Source organism: Lynx rufus, unplaced genomic scaffold, assembly GCF_022079265.1.
Source record: "Lynx rufus isolate CCGP_SWC_20201006 ecotype Redwood Valley unplaced genomic scaffold, mLynRuf1.p SCAF_4, whole genome shotgun sequence".
Lineage (NCBI taxonomy): Eukaryota > Metazoa > Chordata > Mammalia > Carnivora > Felidae > Lynx > Lynx rufus.
Window position 1 is genome coordinate 87,732,317 of NW_025814856.1, and position 23,095 is coordinate 87,755,411.

The following is a 23,095-nucleotide window of genomic DNA, read 5'->3' on the forward strand; positions in this document are numbered from 1 at the left end:
ATCCTTAGCTTCCAATTGCCTGTCTACAGGGTTGAGTTTAAATTCCTGCTGACAGTGTCTGATATTTCAAAAGTTATCTGAACCATGATTACCTTTCAAGCCCTGTCTCCCTCCAGCATAAAACTCTGCTTCAGTCACACTGAAGTGCCCACAGGTTCACCAATAATACATAGTCTCTCACAATCCTAAGGCTTTGAACGTGAAGCTTCCTCTTATTGGAAACCTCACCAACCCTCCTCCAGTTATACTTGTTATTGCTTTTATTTCAAGAACCATCTACCAAAGTACTCCCTGCCAGGAAGGCTTTCCTCAGCCAATCTAAAGCAAAGTGCCTTAATATTCAATGTGCATTCACTTGTATTATAACTCTTATAATTGTCCACGAACATATCTGTCTTCCCCACGGCACTGGTTCTTTCTGGTAGAGATTCATAATTAATCATCTTCTGCAGATCCAGCTGGGCTTTGTGAAAAAAGAAGCACAACCAATACAAATGCAAAATTACTACAGTTTTAAGATTAGATAGCTTTTAATTGAAGAAATGTCACCTGAGTTCAGTTTTAGAGTGATAAACTCCGTAAAAAGCTGTACGTCGGCATACATGATTAATATCACTTTTAGAGATGTTTGCTCATGGCAGGTATATTCAAATGTCACCCCCATAATACTAGGCTTGATTTATACTTAAGTCTCTCTGAATCTTGGTTTCTCGATTCAAAAAATATTTATTAAGTGGGTGTTTTATGCAAGCCTCTGTGTTAGACAGTGGGAATCTCATCCATATTATAATACCTAGTTTAGAGAGTTGTTATAAGAATTGGGGCCACCAAAATTTTAAAGATGCCAGTCAAGTGCTTAGCAAACAAATGGAATGTGATTCTATGGTTGGTTCTTATTACTGAGGAGGATATGTTCATTTTTTAAGATGAGTCATCAAATAGAATACATACACATCTATATAATATAGATATATACAGGTATAGAATACATATATATATATATTGTTGATACACATACGAAATATGTATACATATATATCAGCAATAATGTCAAAATAAAATGCATAAGATAAAGCTCTGCTACAGCTACTCAGTATTCCTTAACACCAATGACAGTTTCTGGACATCAGAGGGCAATGTAAATTATAGAATTCACAATGGTGTGCTATTTTGTGAGCAAGTAAGCATCTGCTTTTGATAACAGTCTAAAACCACATCTGCTTCATGCAGGAAAATACTCAAGTGCAAAAGATGACTTGAATAGAGAGCAATTCTTTCTTAAAATAAAAGAATTAAATAGGTGAATGCTTTCTTCCCCCCTATGATTTTTATTGTTGCAAAGCAAATAGAATATACTGATTGTTTTAGAGACTAGCGGTCAAACGTTTAAAAAGAAGCCGTGTGCACTCTCCTCTGAGTATATTATCTTAGGTCTGCGTTACTTCCTTATCTGTAAAATTGGTTTCCTCAGGGAAAGTGTTATTCGGTTGAGTAAAGGCTTTTTTTGTGAAATGTGCTGGTCTTTTTTTTGGGGGGGGGGGGGCGGAAGGTAGTTCTACCTTTTTGCTTAAATATAAAAGGGTTTTTTTCCCTACAAAAAATTACATAAATTTCCAAATGACTTTCTGGATAAAATAAATAAGAATGTCTTAATTGGAGAAAATATCTAATAATCTAAATGGTAGAAAAACAAATTATCTTGAATGAATTCTAGCATTTTCCAGAATTCTGAAATTTTTGTTGCTGAACATTTATAAAATTCATTTCAACTCTTGGGTGACAGGGAAAAAAGTGGTAAAGCAACTTGATAGTTTGAATTCCACAGCCTTTCTTCCCCAGAGATTCTGTATTTTATTGTCATCAAAGTCAGGTTTCTTTAAAGTGAAAGAGCTTTCTCTATGTAACAGGATCAGAATATCTTTAATGAATGAGTATGTTAATGACAGCACTTAATTGCAGTAACTATTCCTAAAGAGTTTTAAGAAATGAATATTCATAATCACTTAGGGTAATAGGAGGAAGCTATTTGTGGCAAATAATGGCACTTATTTCTTGTACTTGTTAATACTATTTGATCACTAGCTCTATTTTTTTATTCTCTCCTATGTGGAAACGTTGAATCATTGTACATTTTATGCCTTCTTTCTCCAAAATCAATTTTCACACGTCCCAATTCTTCATTTTCCCTAACCCTTGAAAAAAACCACCAAGAAAAACCTATTGTTGCCTATTTTCTGTTTCTTTGGTTCCTTGTATATATATTTCTTAAAATAATTTGGTATTGCCTTTATAACCTATTGATTTTTTGTTTTGGTAGATGAAGATTTAGCCTTCCTCATCCTTACAACATACTTAGGTTACAATCTTGGTTATACTAATATTTGGCTTTTATATTAAGTTGACTAACATTGTTCACATCTGAGACCATTTGGGTATTCATGGGGTTCTTTACCTAATTCTTTTTGTTTTCCCTCAAATGATTATTTTTGTTTCACAATTTGCTTAGCTTTCTGTGTACTACCCTTAACTGTTTGTAAAATATCCAAGAGTACTAAAACCCCTCTCAAAACCATGTTTCACTTGGCCAGACACATCATGACTTCCGGCAATTTCTCTTTTCCCCTCCTGCACTCACACCCCACTCATCACCCACTTGCAGCTAGAATTCTTCAGGGTCTGATCAGATTTTCCCAGGTGCTCCCTGCACCTGCCACCTGGCTACTGTCTTTAGATTCTTCTCATTTGCTCACTGAAGTTCCCACCCTTCTTTCCTCTACTTTTCCTGTCTCTTGGTGCCCAAGTTGTGTGTGTGTCAGCGTGTGACCAAGTGTGATTTAGTCTCTGTTTTGGTGGAACATATCCTCAAGTAACGTCCAGATAGGTAGCATAAGTAGCAAAATTTTTGAGACTCAGCCTTCCCCAAAATGATTTAACTCAACCCTTAGACTTGACGGATACTTTGTGGATAGAATTTTAGTCACAACCCCTGCCACTTGGAATTTCAAGGGCATTACCCATTTTTCTCTATACTTGTAAATGTTTATTTTGCTGGTCAGAAATTTTATGGATCCCTATCCTTCCTCTTTTGTATATAATGTTTTTAATTAATTAACTGTCTCCAGAAATATTTGAAATCCTCCTTGGTTTTCTGAACTATGATGATGTTAAGCCAGGTGTAGGTCTCTTCATTTTTGTCTTTGCAACATGGAAATTTATTTTCTTTGATTTGGGACAGAAATGTGCTATTTTTTGAATAATATTCCTCTCCATTCTTACTATTTCCTGTGGAATTACTATTAGTTAGAACTTGAACCTGGTGGCTTTATCATTTAATTTTTTTATTTTAACAATTATAAGTTAATTGATAAATTCTCTACAGTGAAATGTCAGTTTCACTGAAATGCCATGTCATAATTTCTAAACATGTTTTTTTTCCTCTTTATTTGAGCAAAACATGGGAGACCTTTAAGGAGATATTTATTTAGGATAATGATCATTTGATGATCATATATTAACTTTTTTAGCCCATTCATCACTTGCTTGTTGCCTTTGCTTTTGGTTCTTGTAACATATAAGTCTTATTATTTTTTTGCAGACAAAAAATCTATTATTTATTTCATGGTTTGTGGGTTTCATTTAATGGCTAGAGAGCTACTCTGCAAATGCCACCAAGGTTATACAAATAGTCTCTTAAATTTCTTAAATATTTAACTTTAATTTATTTTTAACTTTATTTTATTAATTATTTTTAACTTTATTTTTAACTTTATTTTTAACTTTATTTTATTAATCCAATTTAAAAATATTGGGTATATGTCATAATCTAGTAGATTAGTTTTCTTTTCTTACAGAAGAAAATTATGACACAATTATATTCTACTAAATAAAAATGTCCACTTCATTTAAAATTTATAATCATATTACCATATATACATTATGTTATTTCATTTGTGTACACATCTATTTTGTTAATACAATTCTATTTTGAGCACAGCAATTTTGTGGAAATTTTAAGTATCTGATAAAACAAGATTTAAAACTTTTTGGTAAGCTACATAGTGTCTATAATGTAATTGACATTGATATTAGTTAATTGGCCATAAGCATCAACATAGGTGAAAGTTTTCCTTTCCAATTATTATAGACTCATAAACTCAAAATAATTTTTCATGAAGTAGCACTATAACTATCAATATAAAGATAAAAATGTTAGAAAGTACAATGGGCCAGAGTCAGGTGATATTAGATGATGTATCTGTAGGTTTTGATCCAGACTATTTCATTAGTTGCTATGTGACTCTCAGTGAATGGTTTCTTTTTTTTTTTTAATTTTTTTTTCAACGTTTATTTATTTTTGGGACAGAGAGAGACAGAGCATGAACGGGGGAGGGGCAGAGAGAGGGAGACACAGAATCGGAAACAGGCTCCAGGCTCTGAGCCATCAGCCCAGAGCCTGACGCGGGGCTCGAACTCACGGACCGTGAGATCGTGACCTGGCTGAAGTCGGACGCTTAACCGACTGCACCACCCAGGCGCCCCATCAGTGAATGGTTTCATTGCTGTGAATCTCTGTCTCCATAACTATAAACTTGGAATCATTATTTCATATCTGTGTCCTCTACTGTTTTGTTACAAATGAACCAGATAATGAAAAGGCATTTAGAACAAGGTAAACACTGTATGTCTATAACATATATACATCTATTTTACAAATTTTCTACACCTATGCTGAGAGAATACTCTTGGCTTATATTCATTCAGTATCTTTTGCTATATTTAATGTCCTTATCTTGATTTAAAACCTGCTCTCTGATAAATAAATCAGAGCACTGACTCCCAATGCAAGCATTTCAGGGACTTCTAGGCAAAAAAAAAAAAAAAAAAAAAAAAAAAAAAGACATTTTAAAAATATTAAAAATTGTCATTAGAAATATTAATTTCTGAGAGCCTAAAATATTCTGGGCTTTAAGTTTGGTAACTGCCAGTTCTTTGAACTGTACTAAGGCTAAGAAATATCCATGGTTTCTTCCAGAAACTTATTTAACATTTAGTGGTCCATCAATAACCTCCAGAGATGAATCTGGCTCAGCGTAAAGACCCAGAATGATTTTTATATTTCAGGAATAGACTTTTTAATAGACACCTTCAATTTTAAGTTCCTAGTGAATTCCACAGTTCCAGAAATCAGTTGCACTGATTTTATACTCGGGCAGGTTGGGAAAATATGATCAGGTCTAGGGAAGCTGTTCTCAAGAGGGGGGACACATTACTATACAAGAGATTACATCAGCATTATTTGGTGGGGGGTGGGGGGGGAGAAGAACAGCTTGAAATACCCTAATACCTGTATTTGGAAACAAATTGGAAAATGTAGGACCCTAAAAACACCTTCAGGGTGCCTGGGTGGCTCAGTAGGTTAAGGGTCCAACTTGAGATCATCAGGTCATGATCTTGCGGTTCATGAATTCAAGCCCAGCATAAGGCTCTGTGCTGTCAGCTCCGATTCTGTCTCCCTTTCTCTGCCCCTCCCCTGCTCTTTCTCTCTCTGTCTCTCTCTCTGTGTGTCTCTCTCTGTCTCTCCCTCTCTCAAGAATAAACATAAAAAAATTAAAAAAAAAACAACAACAGCACCTTTTCCACTGGAATGCCAAAGGCTGAAAAAGAAATCATTTTAGAGAACACGAGTTAAAAAAGCTTGGGGAAAATGAGGCGGGAAGTAATAACTTACACGACGCAGATGACAATCAGGACAATGATAATGAGCATTTTTTGACTATGAGGCAGCCACAGTGCATAGCACATCACACTCTATTTCCATCAATCCCTGCAACACACTGACAAGGGAAGTACTGTTGCTGTTCTTACTTTTGTAGATTAGGAGCCAGAGACTTAGAGACTTTCAGTAAGTTGTCTGATTTCATGCATATAAAAATTAGCATGTCCAAACTGGCATATAAAAATATACCATGTTGATGAATAAGAAAATATTATGTACCGACATCAATTACCTCAACATTAGAGCTTCAATAAAACTTCAATTCAAAAACAGTCCAATTCAAAAACTGAAAATAAAATTAGGATAATTGAATAAGTGTGGTAGAGACAAATAGAAGATAGATATGTCAATAAAATATTCCAGAAAGCCCATTACCAGACATAAGCATACTTGAAAATTTTGAATATGATTGATGTTTTTCATATGAAGTTGGAAAAGAAAGTTTTCCAGGAATGTTTCCAGGAAAATTGATTTATATCATCACAGAGAATAAAAGAAATTGATTTAAATAATTAAATATTACATTTCACATCACAAAAGAGCTAGATCAAAATAGAAATCATTATGTACCTAATATCCTCTATTAGGTAAAGAATACCTAAGCAAATAAATTAAGGAACAAATTTGGTTTATTACAAAATTATTTATAAATTTGACTCCACATATGTCTGTATTTAAACTCAGCAGCAAGAGTCAGGGATTTAAATTCCCACTTTGAAAGCCCTGGACTCAATCCTTTGTTCACGTATTATGTTACTCATACCCATGGATTGAACAACCACCCTCATTTTCCCCAGTAAGTTCAATATCTTCACCTGCCACGCCTAAACCCTGATGAGGCAGCATTGTGTTTTGGTTAGGACCATGGCCTTTAGTGTCAGACATAACTGACCCTAAAGTCTCTTGACTTTGTGTCTTCACTTTGCCCCTAAAGTCACTAAAATCCTCTGGCTTTCAATTTCCCTGTGTATCACTTGCAGGGGGAGCGGGGGAAGCATAGTATATGTTGTTACTGAGATTTTTCTTTTCCTGGTGGATGGAGCTTAAGAGAGATAACGTACCTCCCTGTTGCTAGTTCATGTTACTACGTTACGATTCTGAATCTAGATCCAAACTGAGACCTGCATTGAGACTGTATTCACAGTCCAACTACATAATATATATTGTTTCTACCTGGATTTCACATGTATACAGTTGACCCTTGATCAACATGGGTTTGAAGTTACCTGTGGATTTACATCTGCTTATGTGTAGGTTTCTTCTAAAAATACAGTACAGCACTGTAAATATTTTCCTCATGATTTTTATTTTCTCTGCTCTAGCTTATTTTAAGAATATAGTATATGCTACATATAGCATACAAGATACATGTTCATTGACTGTTTATGTTATCAGTAAGTCTTCTGGTCAGTAGTAGGCTATTAGTTGTTATGTTTTGGGGGAGTAAAAGTCATACACAGATTTTCAACAGTGCAAGGTGCCCTCGCTCCTAACCCCTGCTCTGTTCAAGGGCCAACCGTACTTTAAGCCCAAAAAAGTCCTAAAAGATGATTTGAATGTAAAAAGAGGTCTACCTTGTTCTTTCACAGGAAGATTCAATATTGTAAGTGTTGTGTCTAAGTTCCTCAGTAACATCAAATACTTCCCACTGTTCACAGAGCATGAACTTCCATATCCAACCTGACTTTGTACACATTTCCAGTTTCTGTGCTCTCCCTTTGTACCTTTTGCTCCAGCTTCACCGAACTGCTTTTCTCCCACATACCCCAGGTCCTTTCTTCCACTGGTGTCTTTCCTCATCTTGTTCCCTCAGCCTGGAATTTGCCTCTCCCACTGCCAACTATTTAGACCTCGTCCATCTTACAAAGCAGTCACCACCGCTACCTTCTTGCACAGAATCATGCCCCCACCGCCCCACTGACTCCCAGAGATTTAGCAATGCTTTCCAAAGCCCAAAGCACATAATTTTGCTCTCAAATTTATGAATTTTTATCACAATTCTTCTCTGCATTACAATTACTAAAGGTAATAAAAATTTAACAGCAGCTATGGCAAAGTCTCCAACTACCGCGAATGCTTTGGCTCTACCCATTGGCTGAGTACGCTCGCTAACTGCCTGATTATGAGATGGGACCATCCTAGATCATAAGCCCCCTCAGATCAGCATACCTATTGAATTGATCTCCGTAGCATCCAAATTTTAACACAATGCCTTGCACAAAACAGATATACTCACATGTGACACTGATCAATTCTAGGCATATAAAAAAACAAAGTGTACGTATTAGTAAAATTAGGGCAAGAAACTCACAAACAAGCAAACATGTTCAATCCACTGAAACCAATTTTATAATATAATGTGCCTACATTGGTCAATTTTTAAGCACAATTTGTGTAGGGCAAATAATCAAATGATGCAAAATAATCCACTAATCACATTTCCCTTGATAACATCCTGACCTTCAAAATTGAGATAAAAACCAAATAACATCACATTTTCATAATGATTTTGACAAAACAGCTATAACAATAAACATATTGTCAATAAATTTTGTCCATTGTCATCTTCAATAAAACAGAACTTAAAAAAAGAAAACTTTTTATGTAAAATGAACTCCTTGAGTAAGAGATATAAACTTCTGGGTGCCTGGGTGGCTCAGTCAGTTAAGCATCTGACTTTAGATCTAGTCATGATCTCACGGTTCATGAGTTTGAGCCCCACGTCGGGCTCTGTGCTGACAGCTTGGAGCCTGGAGCCTGCTTCAGACTCTGGGTCTCCTTCTCTCTCTCTCTATTTCTGTCCTTCCCCTGTTTGTGCTCTCTCTCTCTTTCTCAAAAGTAAATAAACATTAAAAAAATTTAAAAAAAGAGATATAAGCTTCTAGTTATAAAAGAAATAAGTCACTGTGATGGAAAATACAGCATAGGAAATATAGCCAATAATATTGTAGTAACATTATTCGGTGACAGGTGGTGACTACATTTATCATGGTAAGCACTGAGTAATGGATAGAATTGTCAAATCATAATGTGGTACGTTTGAAACTAATACAACACTGAAGGTCAACTATACTTCAATCATAGGATTAATTAATCAATTAACTCCTTGATAGAGCATTCTTGACATCACTAAAATGAACAGAATCTGAAAATTCCAAAATAAAAAAAAGGAGAAGTGATATACAGAAGACAAAAAAAAATTTTCATATTTAATTTGAAATGTTCTCAGTTTAATTAAAAATAGAGCTTGAAGAAATGGGAAATGTCTAAGAGGTGAGATGAATTTTTCTTCAGGAACAAGTTAATACCTATTATTTGAATTGTGGGAACTCTTTTAGGGGCTCCAGAAAAGGAAGGATTATGTCACATTCCATGCTGCAGCCCAGTCCTTATCCCAGGGCTGGTCACAACTAGTGTTCAATTAAGTATTTGCTAGGTGACATATTGGATTCCCTTCTAACATCTGTTATTATGCTCTAATTGAGGGCCTTCAGGGTGGTTTTATATTTTTCTCTTTGCAGGCTGACTCTTAAATACCCCAGTTGGTTAGGGAAAGAGAAAATGAAATGAATATTTTACATTGAACACTTAGATATTCTAATCTACAAACCCTAAAGGAGATAGTTACCCATCATCTACTCCATTTCTTTTTCCTGTTTAAAAAGAGAAAAATACTCTTAAAAATCTTAAAAAAAAAAAACATTTGTCAAAACAGGATAATGAGATTCAGGACTCCAATACTGAGGCTTAGATTTTTTTTCCTTTTTAAGTAGGCCCAGCGTGGGGCCCAGCATGGGGCCCAATGAGGAGCTCGAACTCACCGCCCGGAGACCAAGACATGAGCTGAGATCAAGAGTCAGATGCTTAACCAACTGAGCCACCCAGGTGCCGCTGAGGCCTAGATTTTTATTGGTTTAATTCAGGAAGTGATTTCTGTCCTACACTTTCTCACGGACTTTGCAAAACATGTTCATTTGTCTAAAAGGGACTCATATGAATCACTGGTAAAGCTATGTGTAAACTATAGATCTGTATAAAATAAACTTGAGATGCGAGCTAAAATGAGATTGTTGTGGTCATTACAGACTTTCGCTATTTTCTCATAAATTGTTATGCTTTTTTAACAACAACAACAAAAACCCACTTCCCGTAAGACATTGAGTTGAATCTTGTTCTCTTGCCTACTCCCCTGGTGCCTGTTTCCTTGGGTTAACATTATTGGTGATGTGCTTTCACAGAGTCAATTATTTGAAATATTTGTGACTAGAGTTTAGCGTATTTCTATAATGGTAGAGGTTTATTTGTTCTGTCCCATTGAAAATGGAAATTGAGTGATTAAATTAAAGCTTCTAAAGATACTTAAGAAAATAAATGATGTATGGGGATTGTTTTTTAAATACACACAGCCAGGCAAATTAAACCTCATACAAAGTGTGATTCTAATGCCTGCTGCAAAAGCTTGCCAACACCTGGTTTAGGACAATAAATGCGTCAAGCCAGTCACTGTATGTGACATATATGGATACCCACTAACAAACAGTAACACTATTACTTACGTAACACTTAATGAAAACAATGTAGGAAAGGGCTAGATCATCTATTAGGGGTATGGGAGAGTTTTGATGTAAATTGGGAAAACAGTTGTCACTACAAATAGGAAGTCTAATTGATTTGAACTAAATCTTTAAGAGGAGTGGTCTTCTATAGCTCTTCCAAAAAGTGCTTGACATTTTGTCATTCTTGACGAATCCCACTCTTGCATGGAATCCAAATGGCTCTCTTTTATATTCACTTTTTTTTTTTAATTTTTTTTTTCAACGTTTATTTATTTTTGGGACAGAGAGAGACAGAGCATGAATGGGGGAGGGGCAGAGAGAGAGGGAGACACAGAATCGGAAACAGGCTCCAGGCTCTGAGCCGTCAGCCCAGAGCCCGACGCGGGGCTCGAACTCACGGACCGCGAGACCGTGACCTGGCTGAAGTCGGCCGCTTAACCGACTGCGCCACCCAGGCGCCCCTATATTCACTTTTAATAATAGCTACAATTTAAGGGATGGTAGTCATGTGCCAAACACAGTGTTTGTTTGTACTTTACATTGTGCGCTTTTTTAAATTGTGAAAGTTCAACCATTCCTTAGCAGAGACAGTCCACAAGAGGGTTACTATTTTCTACTACAACTTAGGTTGGAACCTCAGAACCTTTGCTTGATCTCCCATTCTGACCCACTGAGCATGAGATTAAAATTTATGAGTCACTGCTATAGGGAAGATGCAACATTACTGGAGAAAATGACTAAGTGGAAAAATAGATTTAAAAAAAAAATCAGAACCCAGAATAAATAGATCTACTCAATACATAGAACAAGGACATGACTAGCATTGGAAAATATTTCATATAATGTGCTCAACATAAAGTTTCAACCCCATTAAACATTACTTTTTGTATTGTGTACACTGTAATTCCAAAATAAGAAGAAAAATGTTATAAAAACAAAGCGTTCAAGGGTGATTACTTAAAATTTCTGATATACTTTGGGGCGCCTGGATGGCTCAGTCGGTTAAGCATCTGACTTCGGCTCAGGTCATGATCTCACAGTTTGTGAGTTCGAGCCCTGCATCAGGCTCAGAGGCTGGAGCCTGCTTTGGATTCTGTGTCTCCCACTCTCTCTGACCCTCCCTCGCTCATTCTCTGTCTCTCAAAAATAAATAAACACTAAAAAAAATCTCTGATATACTTTTGATTTAAAGTATGCATATCTTTGTAGATCAGTGTCCCTTAGAGTGGACCAAGGTGTGCATAAAACAAAGTGCTTGCATGAGTAATCTGAAACCCTCTGGGTGAGGTGGAACACTGCAAGATCTACAGTCTCAAGATAATCTTGCTAATCTACAAAGAGACACTTTTTCTGGTGTCCTGGATTAGAATTAAAAGGAGGAAAAATCCAGTCAAGAAATTATTATGTCTAAAAACAAATTGAACTAAGTCTGCTTTGTTTGCTGGTTTGTTATCCTACAAATTGGCTGTTTTTGTTGACTGACAACAAAAGGAAGTGAAAGCAATCTTCTGATTACTCAAACCAAATATGTACCATAAATTTACCTGGATGACAACACGGAGTTGACCTTATATCTCTATGGGGACAAAACAAAATCTTGTACGTTAAATTGGTATTTTCCTCTTAACTGCTTAGAATGATTAAATTCTTGGATAACTTAATAATTTTCTCCCTAGTCCCTATCTGTGTATTCTTTTCAACTGAAAACCGGTTGTACAGGTTAAATACTTACTGTAGTTTTCTTCCCCGTATTGTTAGCAATATCACCTATCTCTTACAGAACTATTCATGCCAAACTTCATATAGATATGTCAATTATAAATTTACATATTGGCAACATTTTGGAAAGTAAGTTGGTAAAAAATAACTTGTCCAAAATATTGTTACCAAAAGGGTACATGACTGTAAATGACTCACATTACATTATGTATTCTATCTTATCCCCTTCCTCAACCTCCTTCCCTCTGCTCCATAATCTGAGATTAACTACTGATTAGTCAGTTCACTAAAATATAAACATATTGACTCATAAGTTTAAGTAAAATACAAAGTAGCTTATGACTGATTCCCTCTTGTGTGACTGATAGGAAGAGGAAAGCAGTATTAGGACGAACACATTTTTATTCATTGACAGTTATGAACATTTATATGAAGACAATTTTAGTTTTGAACTTTAAAATTAAAATAAAAGTGAAAGTAAGTAAGTAAACTTTGAAAAAAGTACGCATGAATTGCTTCTCTACTTGAATACTAGAGTCATATGAAAATCAGTGGGCATTACTTTCACATATGATTATATCGTTTATTCATTTACTCAACAAACATTGTGAAAGCAACATTATAGGCAAAGGCTTTCTGCTAAGTGCTGGGACACCAGGATGACTAAATCATAGCTTAGGTCTAAATGTCATTCAACTTTATGGAGGAGACGGGCATAAGAATAGACAATTACAGATCAAAGATCAATGACAGCAAAAGATGCACATTATGGTGTAAACCAGGGCAGACTTTGTTAGTAGTAGAAGAGCATAGGAGGAGAAGGAGGCAAGATCTGGAAGAGGGTGAATTAAGTTCAGGGTGTACGTAAGTTGATTTGTCTATGGAATCTCCAGGCAAAATACTGCCTGGGCCCTGCACCTCTGGGCTGTAAGGTGTATTCTCAGGTGCATTCTCTGCTCTCCTGTCAGGGCAGCTGTGCCCTAGGATGGTTCCCAGGCTCCCCTGCCCAGTTGGCCTCCATCTGTATTTGACCAGGCACTGACAGAGGTTGGAGAATGGGAGGAAGAAAGCATCTAGGATATTTCTCCCCATCCTTGTGTATCTCAGTATATATTTCTGGCATTTGCCATTTCTCTTCCTTGTCTCCTGCTGCCTGCAATTCAGGCTTGCCTGGGTTTCCACTCTCACTAGCCTCCAGCTTGCAGGGACAGTAGCTTCCTTCAGCTACCTCCCTAGGTCGGCTACCTCACTGCTAACTGCTTGGTTTCTCAGGAAGACCGGGGGTATGTAATAACTGTCAGGCATCAATCTCCTCTATTTTAAATACTCAGCATGGTTTCCCTTTTCTTGCTTGGACACAAGTGCCTGGCACACATGAACTATTGGAGTCTGAATTGCAGGGAGTCCAGAGGGTAAATGCGGGTCTAATCAACATATAGATGAGAGGTGATGAGTTTATGCAGAGAGAGGATGTGCAGAATGATTGGTAGATTGGGGTGGGACCCTGGGGAAAATGGCAGCCAGTAAAAGAAAAGCAGTCTGTGAATGAATCTAAAGAAAAACTTTTAGTAGAACCAGAAAAATGTGATATCCACTCATTCACGAGGAACCTCAGGCATCATTCGCACACAGCGTTTGCCCGATGAGGTTTCCGAAGACAGATCAGGTCACTGGTTAGGTAACAGGACCCTATTTGAAATCCAAATATGGGTTTCCTATCTCTTCATCTACTGTCATTGTGACACCGTGCCATTAATCATTCTTTTTCATAGCAGGTGATTCGGCATCATTTTCCCGGGTCCCAGTTCCTTGCTCTTTTCTTGTGTGCTATTTGCACCTCAGCTTCTTTTCATGTAAAACCTGTGTACAGTATTATTTGTCTTCACAGGTAATTTTAGGAATTAAATGAGATAACACATGGAAAGTACTTGGAATAGAATAAAGTAATTAAGATAGTTAAAATTAGTGACAGGAGGTTCAGTTCAAGAAGGAGAACAGTGCTGTCAGATCTTATCACAATATTATGAAAGATAAGCTAGTCTTTGTTCACCTTACAAAAACTGAATATGTGTTTGCAGAAGTTCAGGATTTTTTTTTTTTTGCATTTTGTTGTACATTTATCATTTGTTTAATAAAACCAAATTTAATTTCAAATGAGGTTTTCACGTTAGAAGTAAGTTCAATCATTATTTTTTTTCTCTAAAATGATTTTTATACCCTTAGTTTCTTCTTAAGAATTTCCATTTTGGGGGCGCCTGGGTGGCTCAGTCGGTTAAGCATCCGACTTCGGCTCAGGTCATGATCTCACGATCCGTGAGTTCAAGCCCCGCATCAGGCTCTGGAGCCTGCTTCGGGTTCTGTGTCTCCTTCTCTCTCTGCCTCTCTACCTCTCATGTTCTCTGTGTCTCTCTCAAAAATAAATAAACATTTAAAAAATTAAAAAAAAAGAATTTCCATTTAAGTGAAGTCTCATGTTTTATTTTCTATTTGCATGGTATTTTAACAATTTTTTTTTCAAATTCAACAAGTGATTTGTTTTTCCTGAGAAGGTCATTGGAGTCTCTCTCCAGTCATCCTCACTCTTTTTTCTCTTTAAAACATTCAGGACCCAAAATTACTTAAAGGTTAAATATAAACAAAGAAGTTGGGAAATGGTTAAATGAAATCACAAAATAATTCTACTTTAATGGAGAACAGAGAAAATGAGGCTGTACCTACGTAGTGCTTTCACCATCACTACTTAGAAATTTACATTTCTATTCAGAGAAAACCAAACTCAAATGCTTGCGGTGTAACATGTAGATTCTACCAGCATCCAATATTGAAAATTTGAACTTACCTTCAGCGTCTGTTAGTCCCACTCCTACCCCTGGCTGTTTTACAGGCTCTTGCCCATTCTGCCCCATCTTCCCTCTGTTTAAAAAGAAAGTAAAAAGTCATGATCTCCTAAGTGCAAACGAGAAGACCAAGTTCACAAAAATACAATGACATTATATATTCAGACCCGAGATAAATTACTCGAATGGCAAACATAAAGACAGCAAATTGCTCCGCATCGTGTTAATTTTAAAATAGGGGCTTGTTTATTATTCCTACTTAGTCTGAACATAATACCTCGAAATTCAGTGTCTCATGTGTTGACTCATTTATCAAAGATCAGACTGTCATGAAATTTTCAAATTTTGTTTTAGAATTGGGGGCTTGTGTTTTTTCCCCACTTCTAACTTAAGAAGTGAACAGGGTTTTCATATCTTTACACTTAGTTATGATAATCTATACAGGCCCTTTGGCGAAGAGGGAAATTCTGAATTAAATAACTTACACAAATAATATTGTGATAACACAGATTTTTATTTCACTTAGTGACTTTCAGATCCTGCCTATGTTTTCAGCTGTGTGTAGCATATGGGCTTTTGAAGTCAGACCTCCTGGTCTCTGCTTCTGGCTTCACTATTTCATGCTAGTGTCATCTAAGGTGAATCTACTTAATCTAGTGAATCTATTTCTCCTTTTGGAATATAAAGATAGTAACACTAGATCGCTCCTGGGTATGAGAAAATCACATGGAAAATGCACATAAAGTCCTTAACACAGTGCCTGAAACATCGTAAAATTCAATAAATAGAAAATATTAATAAGCATCACATAATGGCTTTAGAATTCAGCCGGAGTCTACTACTCTTGGAGTTTCAGCTTCGAACTTTCTGGAAGGCCAAATCAATGAAGAATTCATGATATTTTGAGCACTCTGTGTTCAGAATATTGATAATGTAACAGCCAAAACGCTATAGGCTACTTTGTATTTCTTCAGTCATAGAAAAATCTACATGGCGTAGAAAAGATTCTGGAATTGTCTTTATATGTACTTACGTAATATGTTCTAAAAAGAGGAAATAAAATCCCTTAAGTGTTAAAATGGGTATTTGAACAAAAGAACACCTTGATACTATACTTGCTAGGCAATAATTCTAAAAGTAGTATTTAGTAACAACTACTTCTTACTTTCACACAAAAAAAATATTTGGTTTGTTGAACATGCTGAAAATGTAATTGTATTCATTTCTTAAGAATCCAATTACATCTTACTTGAAAACTGCTCTAAAGATCCTCTAACCATTTTACAGAAAAGGTTCTGTCCATCACGAAAGAGGAATAGACATAAAATCAGAAATCATTTTATGTTGAAAGCCATCACATTCTTCCATTATGACAATTCTAGGTCAGAGGTTTAAACACAAATTTTTATCAAGTGTGAAGGACCAAATACCTGCAAAAATGTTAGAGATCATATATATACCTGTATAAAGATAGATAGATAGATAGATAGATAGATATAGTCTGCATCTGAATATATACAAAAAAGTTTTGATTAGGCAATGCACAAAACTTTAATTTGTGTAATTGCTTCATTGGGACTCAATAAAAATAGACAATAACTGAAAAAAAAATAATTGACTCTGCTCTAGTCCAGTCAGAGAGAAAAGCTTCATAAGTCAGTAGCAATCTTACCGTGAGCAGTCACTATGACTAGCGGAGGGAACCCAAAAAATTTGTTGCTGAGTCAAGCTCAAATGAAAGGGAAAACCGTTTTATCTGACAGATGAGAGTACTGAAGAAATTACTGCCCTATATATGCCTAGGTTTAACAAAATAATGTAAGTATTTAGTAACAGTAATAAAAATAAACTTTTGGTAATTTTTTATTTGACCTCGAGTACTAGCTTTTGAATTTTAATGGTGATATTCAACTGCAGTCTTTGTTTCTAATGAAAACTGATTTTAACATTAGGTCCATAGGCTTAAGTATTAGAGGCATTTCTAAGATTATACAGAAATTTGTGTGGCATTGCAAAGCTAACTGAAATACGAAGGAAATGTGACTGTGGGTCACATTTGAATGAATGTAATGAACATATGTCTGTACATTCATACATAATGAATGTAATGACTGTGGGTTATGCAAGGGATGCAATTTTTTTGAATTCCCAGGAAATAATCTTCATCTCAGAACATGCTGACTACAATTTATAATTTATATTTGTTAATCACAAAATAGTTATTAAACTCTCTTTAAAATTTTATTTTTATTTAAGTTTATTTATTTATTTTGAGATAGAGAGAGAGAGAAGTGAGAGAGAGAGAGATATAGAGAGGAGAGAGAGAGTCCTAAGCAGGCTCCACACCATCAGCACGGAGCCTGATGCGAGGCTTGAACTCATGAACCCTGAGATCATAACCTGAGCCAAGAGTCAGAAGGTTAACTGACTGAACACCCAGGCACCCACAAATAGTTACGAAACTCTTATGTTAGCCTAAGCAATAATTGTGTTAGACACAGAAGAGTGTATAAAAGAAATACCAAATACAGCTTCTTACGTATATCCTGTAATGCTTTAGAAGAGAGAATTTTTCTTTGTGCTCGTATGGCAAAACAATAGTGTCCTAGGCAGTTTTTAAAGGCTTTGATTTATTAGAGAACAGGAAAATGGGAAAAACAAAACTGGAATGTGGCATATATGTAAAAACACATAATCTATTTCTACTTCAGATATTCAGATATTGAAGAAATAACGTGGTTATTCTCTGGAAGTTATAACTTCATCAGCAGTGTTAAATTATTTTGAAATGTAAGGATAAATTGGAAGTATATTAAGTGATGTGTGGTTAAAAAATTACAAATTCATATGACATTCATAGCCTAGAGAGAGAAATGTAATGAATTTGCTGACATTTTCTTCCAACTGGATCATCAGAGGCAGAGAACTAATGAGATCAGACTCCTTTTAGAAATAATTTCCAGGGGCACCTGTGTGGCTCAGTTGGTTGAGCGTCCAACTTCAGCTCAGGTCATGATCTCACAGTTCGTGAGTTCAAGCCCCGCGTCAGGCCCTGTGCTGACAGCTCGGAGCCTGGAGCCTGCTTCTGATTCTGTGTCTCCCTCTCTCTCTGCCCCTCCCCCGCTCATGCTCTGTCTCTCTCTCTCAAAAATGAATAAATGTTTAAAAAAAGTTAAAAAAAAAAGAAATAATTTCCAATAAAAAAAGAACTGATTAAACGTAAATAACTATTGAATCCATAGCCTAAGTATAAAAAAAAGGCAAAAGATATGGACAAGTGATCCAATAAATTTAAAAAATTGAAGTTGGAAAAATATAACTTGCAAATCACAAAATAAACCCACTTCTTACTGTACGAACCCATGTCCCCATTATTTTGCTTTTGTAAGTTGAGCCATTATCTAAATATTAGAACTATTCTGGAGACTAAAAGGAAAGATTTATGAAAACCTTGACATTAAAACAAAGAGAAATCGAATTTCTGCTCCCAGAAATGGCCACACTCAACGTGGAGAAAACGAAGGAGATCCTTTAACCAGGGTCCAGATCAGGGGTCTGCAAAGTCTGTAAAGGACCAGAGAGCAAATGATTTGAATGGTCTCTGTTGCAACTGTACTCAAGTCGGCCTCTACAGGGCAGAAGAAGTACCGGGCAACACGTAAGCGAATGGGTGTGGCTTCCAATAAAACTTTATTTGTGGACGCTGAAAGTTCAATTCGTATAATTGTCATGTGTCACAAAGTGCTCTTCTTCTTCTCCTTCTCCTTTTTTCTAAACATTTAAAAATGCAAAGTTTTAGTTCACAGGCCTTACAAAACTAAGTGGCAGGCTAGATTCATCGGGACCTAGATCCTGGAGATGTGTGACCCAAAGATGTTCTTGAGAACCCAGAAAACTAGTTGTCGGGGAGGAGAAGGAAAGGGCTGAGGTTGAGATTTTGATATTGAAACAGATATAACCTACATATGTGTCTTAGATACTGCTAATCTTTGCCACCTCCATGACTAAACCCAGGGTAACGCGTTCTCAACACAACCTGTTTTCATTTTGCATTCGGTTTACGGTATCATCTTCTTGAGGCTTCACCTGTTACAAATGAACTTTAATCCAAGATTACCTCCTGGGGACCTAATGTATTGCTTGATATTTGTTCTAGAAAATAGGAAAACGCTTCAAAATCTTCCATTTTAACTGTGGTAAGATTTAGCATTGAAAAGTCTATATGAGGAACCCAATAGGTTACCTATTTCAAACATGATATATGAGCTTTTAAAATATGTTTAGATCTGCTTTGGTTCAAAGTCAATTAATCTAAGTTTATCTCAAATACCACTAACGTTTGTGTTTGGTCATTGTGTGATTAAAGCCTCAAGCCACTAGTAGGGCTGGACTTAATTTAGTTATTATTTTAGCAGGGTTTTTTTGTTTTGTTTTTGTTTTTACTGAGTACAGATTGTACTTATTAAACAGTCCCGGAGTGACCAGCATTCATCCTTGGAATTGACTAAATGAATCCAACCTTTCCTGAACAGTCTCTTTTCTACGTAGGCACACACAGCTGAAGTGTTTCAGGGACAGTGACTCAGAACTGGATAATTATCTACTTATTTCCCGTTAAGTGTTAAGAAAAGCTTACTCATGATGCTGTTAACTTTGTAGTGGGGGAAAAAAAAAGCAAGAAAGCATAAAACCCACTTACATCCTTGGAATAGGAAATAGATTAGTCTCCCCTGCAGTGCCGCTGCTTCCTTCACTGTCCACGCTGTACCCGCTGCCAAAGCTGCTGCCCGAGGAGCCGGTAGACACGGAGCTTTCTGCGGGGCGGTGATTGGTAGGCTTTGCTGCATGGTGTGGGAAGAGTCAACACCACAGTCAATCCATGAAACTCCCAGCGATCTCCAAATGCACAACTCTACGTTTTCTTCATTGACATGGATAACGACACAGCTCTAGCAAGAACTCCACACTTCTTCACCTGCCTTTCAATTTCTTTCCCTTAACCAATAACGTGCTGTGGTAACGCTAAGTACTTGCATATTTTCATTGGAGATAAAGAAAAAAAAGCCCCTCAATGATGTCCAGACTTAAACCATCAGATGTTTCAAATGAGTTACATAGTAACTGTACCATGACTGTTATTATCGTTTCTACTTGTGGCTTATTTGTACAGTATTGCAATAATGACAAACAAATAAGAATGTTGACTATTTCATGGAGAAAGGAGTTTAGAAAGACTTGGGTTGATAGAAATAGCAGGGTAAGGGAAAATTGCTTAATTATTTTCCAGATTAACCAATAATCTGTCTTTCTCCTGAGAAGTAAAGATGCAGAGTAGAACAGATGATTTCAAGAAGAGGTTGGAGAATTCTGTGCTTGTTTCTGTGTATCTCTAACAACTGTCTCTAGCGGGGTTGTAGATTTGAAGACCTTTGTTTTCCCTTCGGCATTTCTTCATTTATGATTGGGACTTGTTTCAAAAACTCCTTGCGTTTGATCTTGTGGATACAGGAATCCTTATTCCCACAGAAACATTCTAATTTTGTGTTGTATAATGCAGTGGGAGCTTAGTACCAAGACTGTTAGTGGAGTTCTAGATTAGAGGAGATTTGGGGGGGAAATTTTGATGCAAAAAATAAATAAGCAGAAGAGAAGGCAAGTGGTTCCTCTTTTATGGAGAGAAGAGTTTCTAGGCAAATTTTAAAAATTATTATGTCTCCTGCCACATGGTCAGAATATAAGAGCATGAGCTTTCATCATACAGACAGGATTTGGAATCCTAGCTCATTCTGGAGTAAACTTAAAAGGTCTCAGCTTTTGCATTGGATAATAATGGGTCAGTAATGCATATCTCGACTCATAAGATTGTGACCATGAGGAGTGAAATGAAGCAGGACTTCGGTTACTTTCTCTCCCTCATCTTGTGATTTTATTTGCCATACCCCCAACCTCTTCCTCAGGGTTTTCCTATCGATCGCTGCTCCCTAGTGTCTTCGAGTATACCTAGTTCCTGACAATGACTTTGCCTTGATTCACATTCTGAGGTAGAAAAATACTTAGAGTCTCTTTCTTCCATAAATACATCCCCGTTCAATCAGGAGTTTCTTAAGCAGTTGGATAGATCCACACTACTGGGTGAATTGTGGATACTCATGTAATGATTCTCAGATACCTACATTTTTATTAAAGAGATGTACACAAACACAGTGACTCTCAATCTGGTGGGAATTTAGTCAAACCAATGTATCCAAATGAAGTGAAAAATATAGACATTGTGAGGGAAACCTCTCGAGGACAGGAAATACACCATCAAGGTAACCAGGAAGAAGTCTTACAAAGGTTCTCCCCAATCGCCACCACTTCTTCCATTTTGGGACAACAGATTCTCTAAAGCCATCAGAAATTGTTATAATATATATTCCAGTGAGAGCACTTTCTCAGAATAAGGAAATAAGGAAGAAATACTTGTCAATAATATATCAGGCGTCTATAAATTGGGAATAGCTATTTAGAAAAAGTCTTGAATATTGTTAAATAGCCAGTCACCAATGAATTAATAGTACCCAATAGAAGTAGATTTGAGGAAACGGAATGATAGTTATAATTCTTGATATTTTCTTCAACTTATGTAGAAGAAACCCAGATGGTGTACTTAGTGTGAACTTAGAACTTTTTAAAAGGGTAACAAAAAATATAAAGGATATAGGACTATGATATAAAATTATGATCTTTTGTAAAGTAAATTAAACTGTATAGTCAACCACATGATGAGTCAGATTAGTCAACTGGTTGTAAACAAAGGAAAGCTGCCATACTTTTTGACTAGCATTATATAATCCAGTCGAGGCTGTTATTAATATTTTTTTAGTGTGATATTGAATGAAACACTTTAATTTCAACAACTGGAAAATCTCTATATACTATTTCCAAAACAAACCTTAATTAATATGCACTAATTTTTAAATCTATTTATTTTTACTAGATTAAAACAATTTTCAACCAAGAGCAATCTCACAATGTATCAAAATAGCTATTATAGCAAGACTGTCTTATTTACATTTCAAAATATTCAATCTTTTCTTTGTGAGCTTTGATTTTACCTGATGCAATTTCTAGTTCTATTCCTCTTCTGGGAAATTTGAGATGTGTACAGAATGTGAAACAACAAAATAAGAAGAAAGGAACAAGGCTAGAAATAAATTTAAGGAAAGAGTTTTTCATCTTGTCTAGGTGAATAGAAATCTCATTTGGAAAGCCTGTGCAAGTGCTGTAGATTTACATGCAAACAAATAATATTTTATAAGAAATATAAAAAGAAAGAAAACCAAATGTAGAGAACATATACATATATTGGAATAAGTCTAAGTCTACCGAACATATTTGCAAAACACAATTATGCGTAAGTTTGAGTCTAAAAACATTTCGGGCAGTTAGGCATTAGGTGAATAATTTAATGAAATCGAGATGTTTGGCATTACCTTAAAAACACACCTGGTGCTTTTATTCTTAACCTGGTAGGTAAGTGTAGGGTACAGAGAGTCTGACATTTGGTAGTTTCTAAAAATGAACTCAATGAAAAATGTAGAAGAGATCTCTGCTTTATACTGGGCTCTATCTACAGAGCATAAAATGCAGTCAACCGTACAGAAATGCAGACGTTTTGATCAACGGGTACTAAGAATCCAAGTATTTTAATAGTTCCTTATCAGGTGCTTGAAAACAGTGAGTATATTTACTAATTTCTTTCTCTCAAAACAGTCTCCAAATAAAAATATATCAATTCTGTTACACTGAGCTAAACCTGCATTACCTGAAACATTTTGATGAATAAAGTGCTTTTACGATTTAATATCAGAGGCTAGAGCTTCTGTGATTTCAAGAAATCTCATGATTTTAGTCGCATTCTTTAGTTGGCCTCTCAAAGTCCTTTATCATCTGCTTCTTTCCAAATGTATCTCCCATCGTTCTCCTTTGTATGCTTTTCCTGGAAGCCCACTTAGACCACACACTCTGGCTCCCTTTGGTTTGGATTTTTTTTTTTTCCTCCTGAGCTGTAGCTGGGCCCTTTCTCTTTGTTTGTTATGCTTTTCTCTGCCCGTCACTTTCTCATACCTAAATTATACTTGTCAGTAAAGGCCCAGCTCAGACTGCACCTGCTCCATATATTTTCCTCATCTTCCCAACCAGAAGCGAACTCTTCTATATCCATA

The 23,095-nt window shown here is 36.1% G+C and overlaps 1 protein-coding gene across 1 annotated transcript in view; it reads right to left on the reverse strand.

Annotated features, from left to right (window-relative positions):
* The window catches only part of PCLO (piccolo presynaptic cytomatrix protein), a 411,980-nt gene that overhangs the window by 26,366 nt on the left and 362,519 nt on the right, over positions 1–23,095 (reverse strand). The window contains exons 21-22 of the mRNA XM_047096771.1: positions 19,588–19,729; positions 14,891–14,964 (exon numbers count right to left, since the gene is read on the reverse strand). Of these exons, the coding sequence (XP_046952727.1) occupies positions 14,891–14,964; positions 19,588–19,729 (216 nt within the window). The remainder of the gene's footprint in view (positions 1–14,890; positions 14,965–19,587; positions 19,730–23,095) is intronic.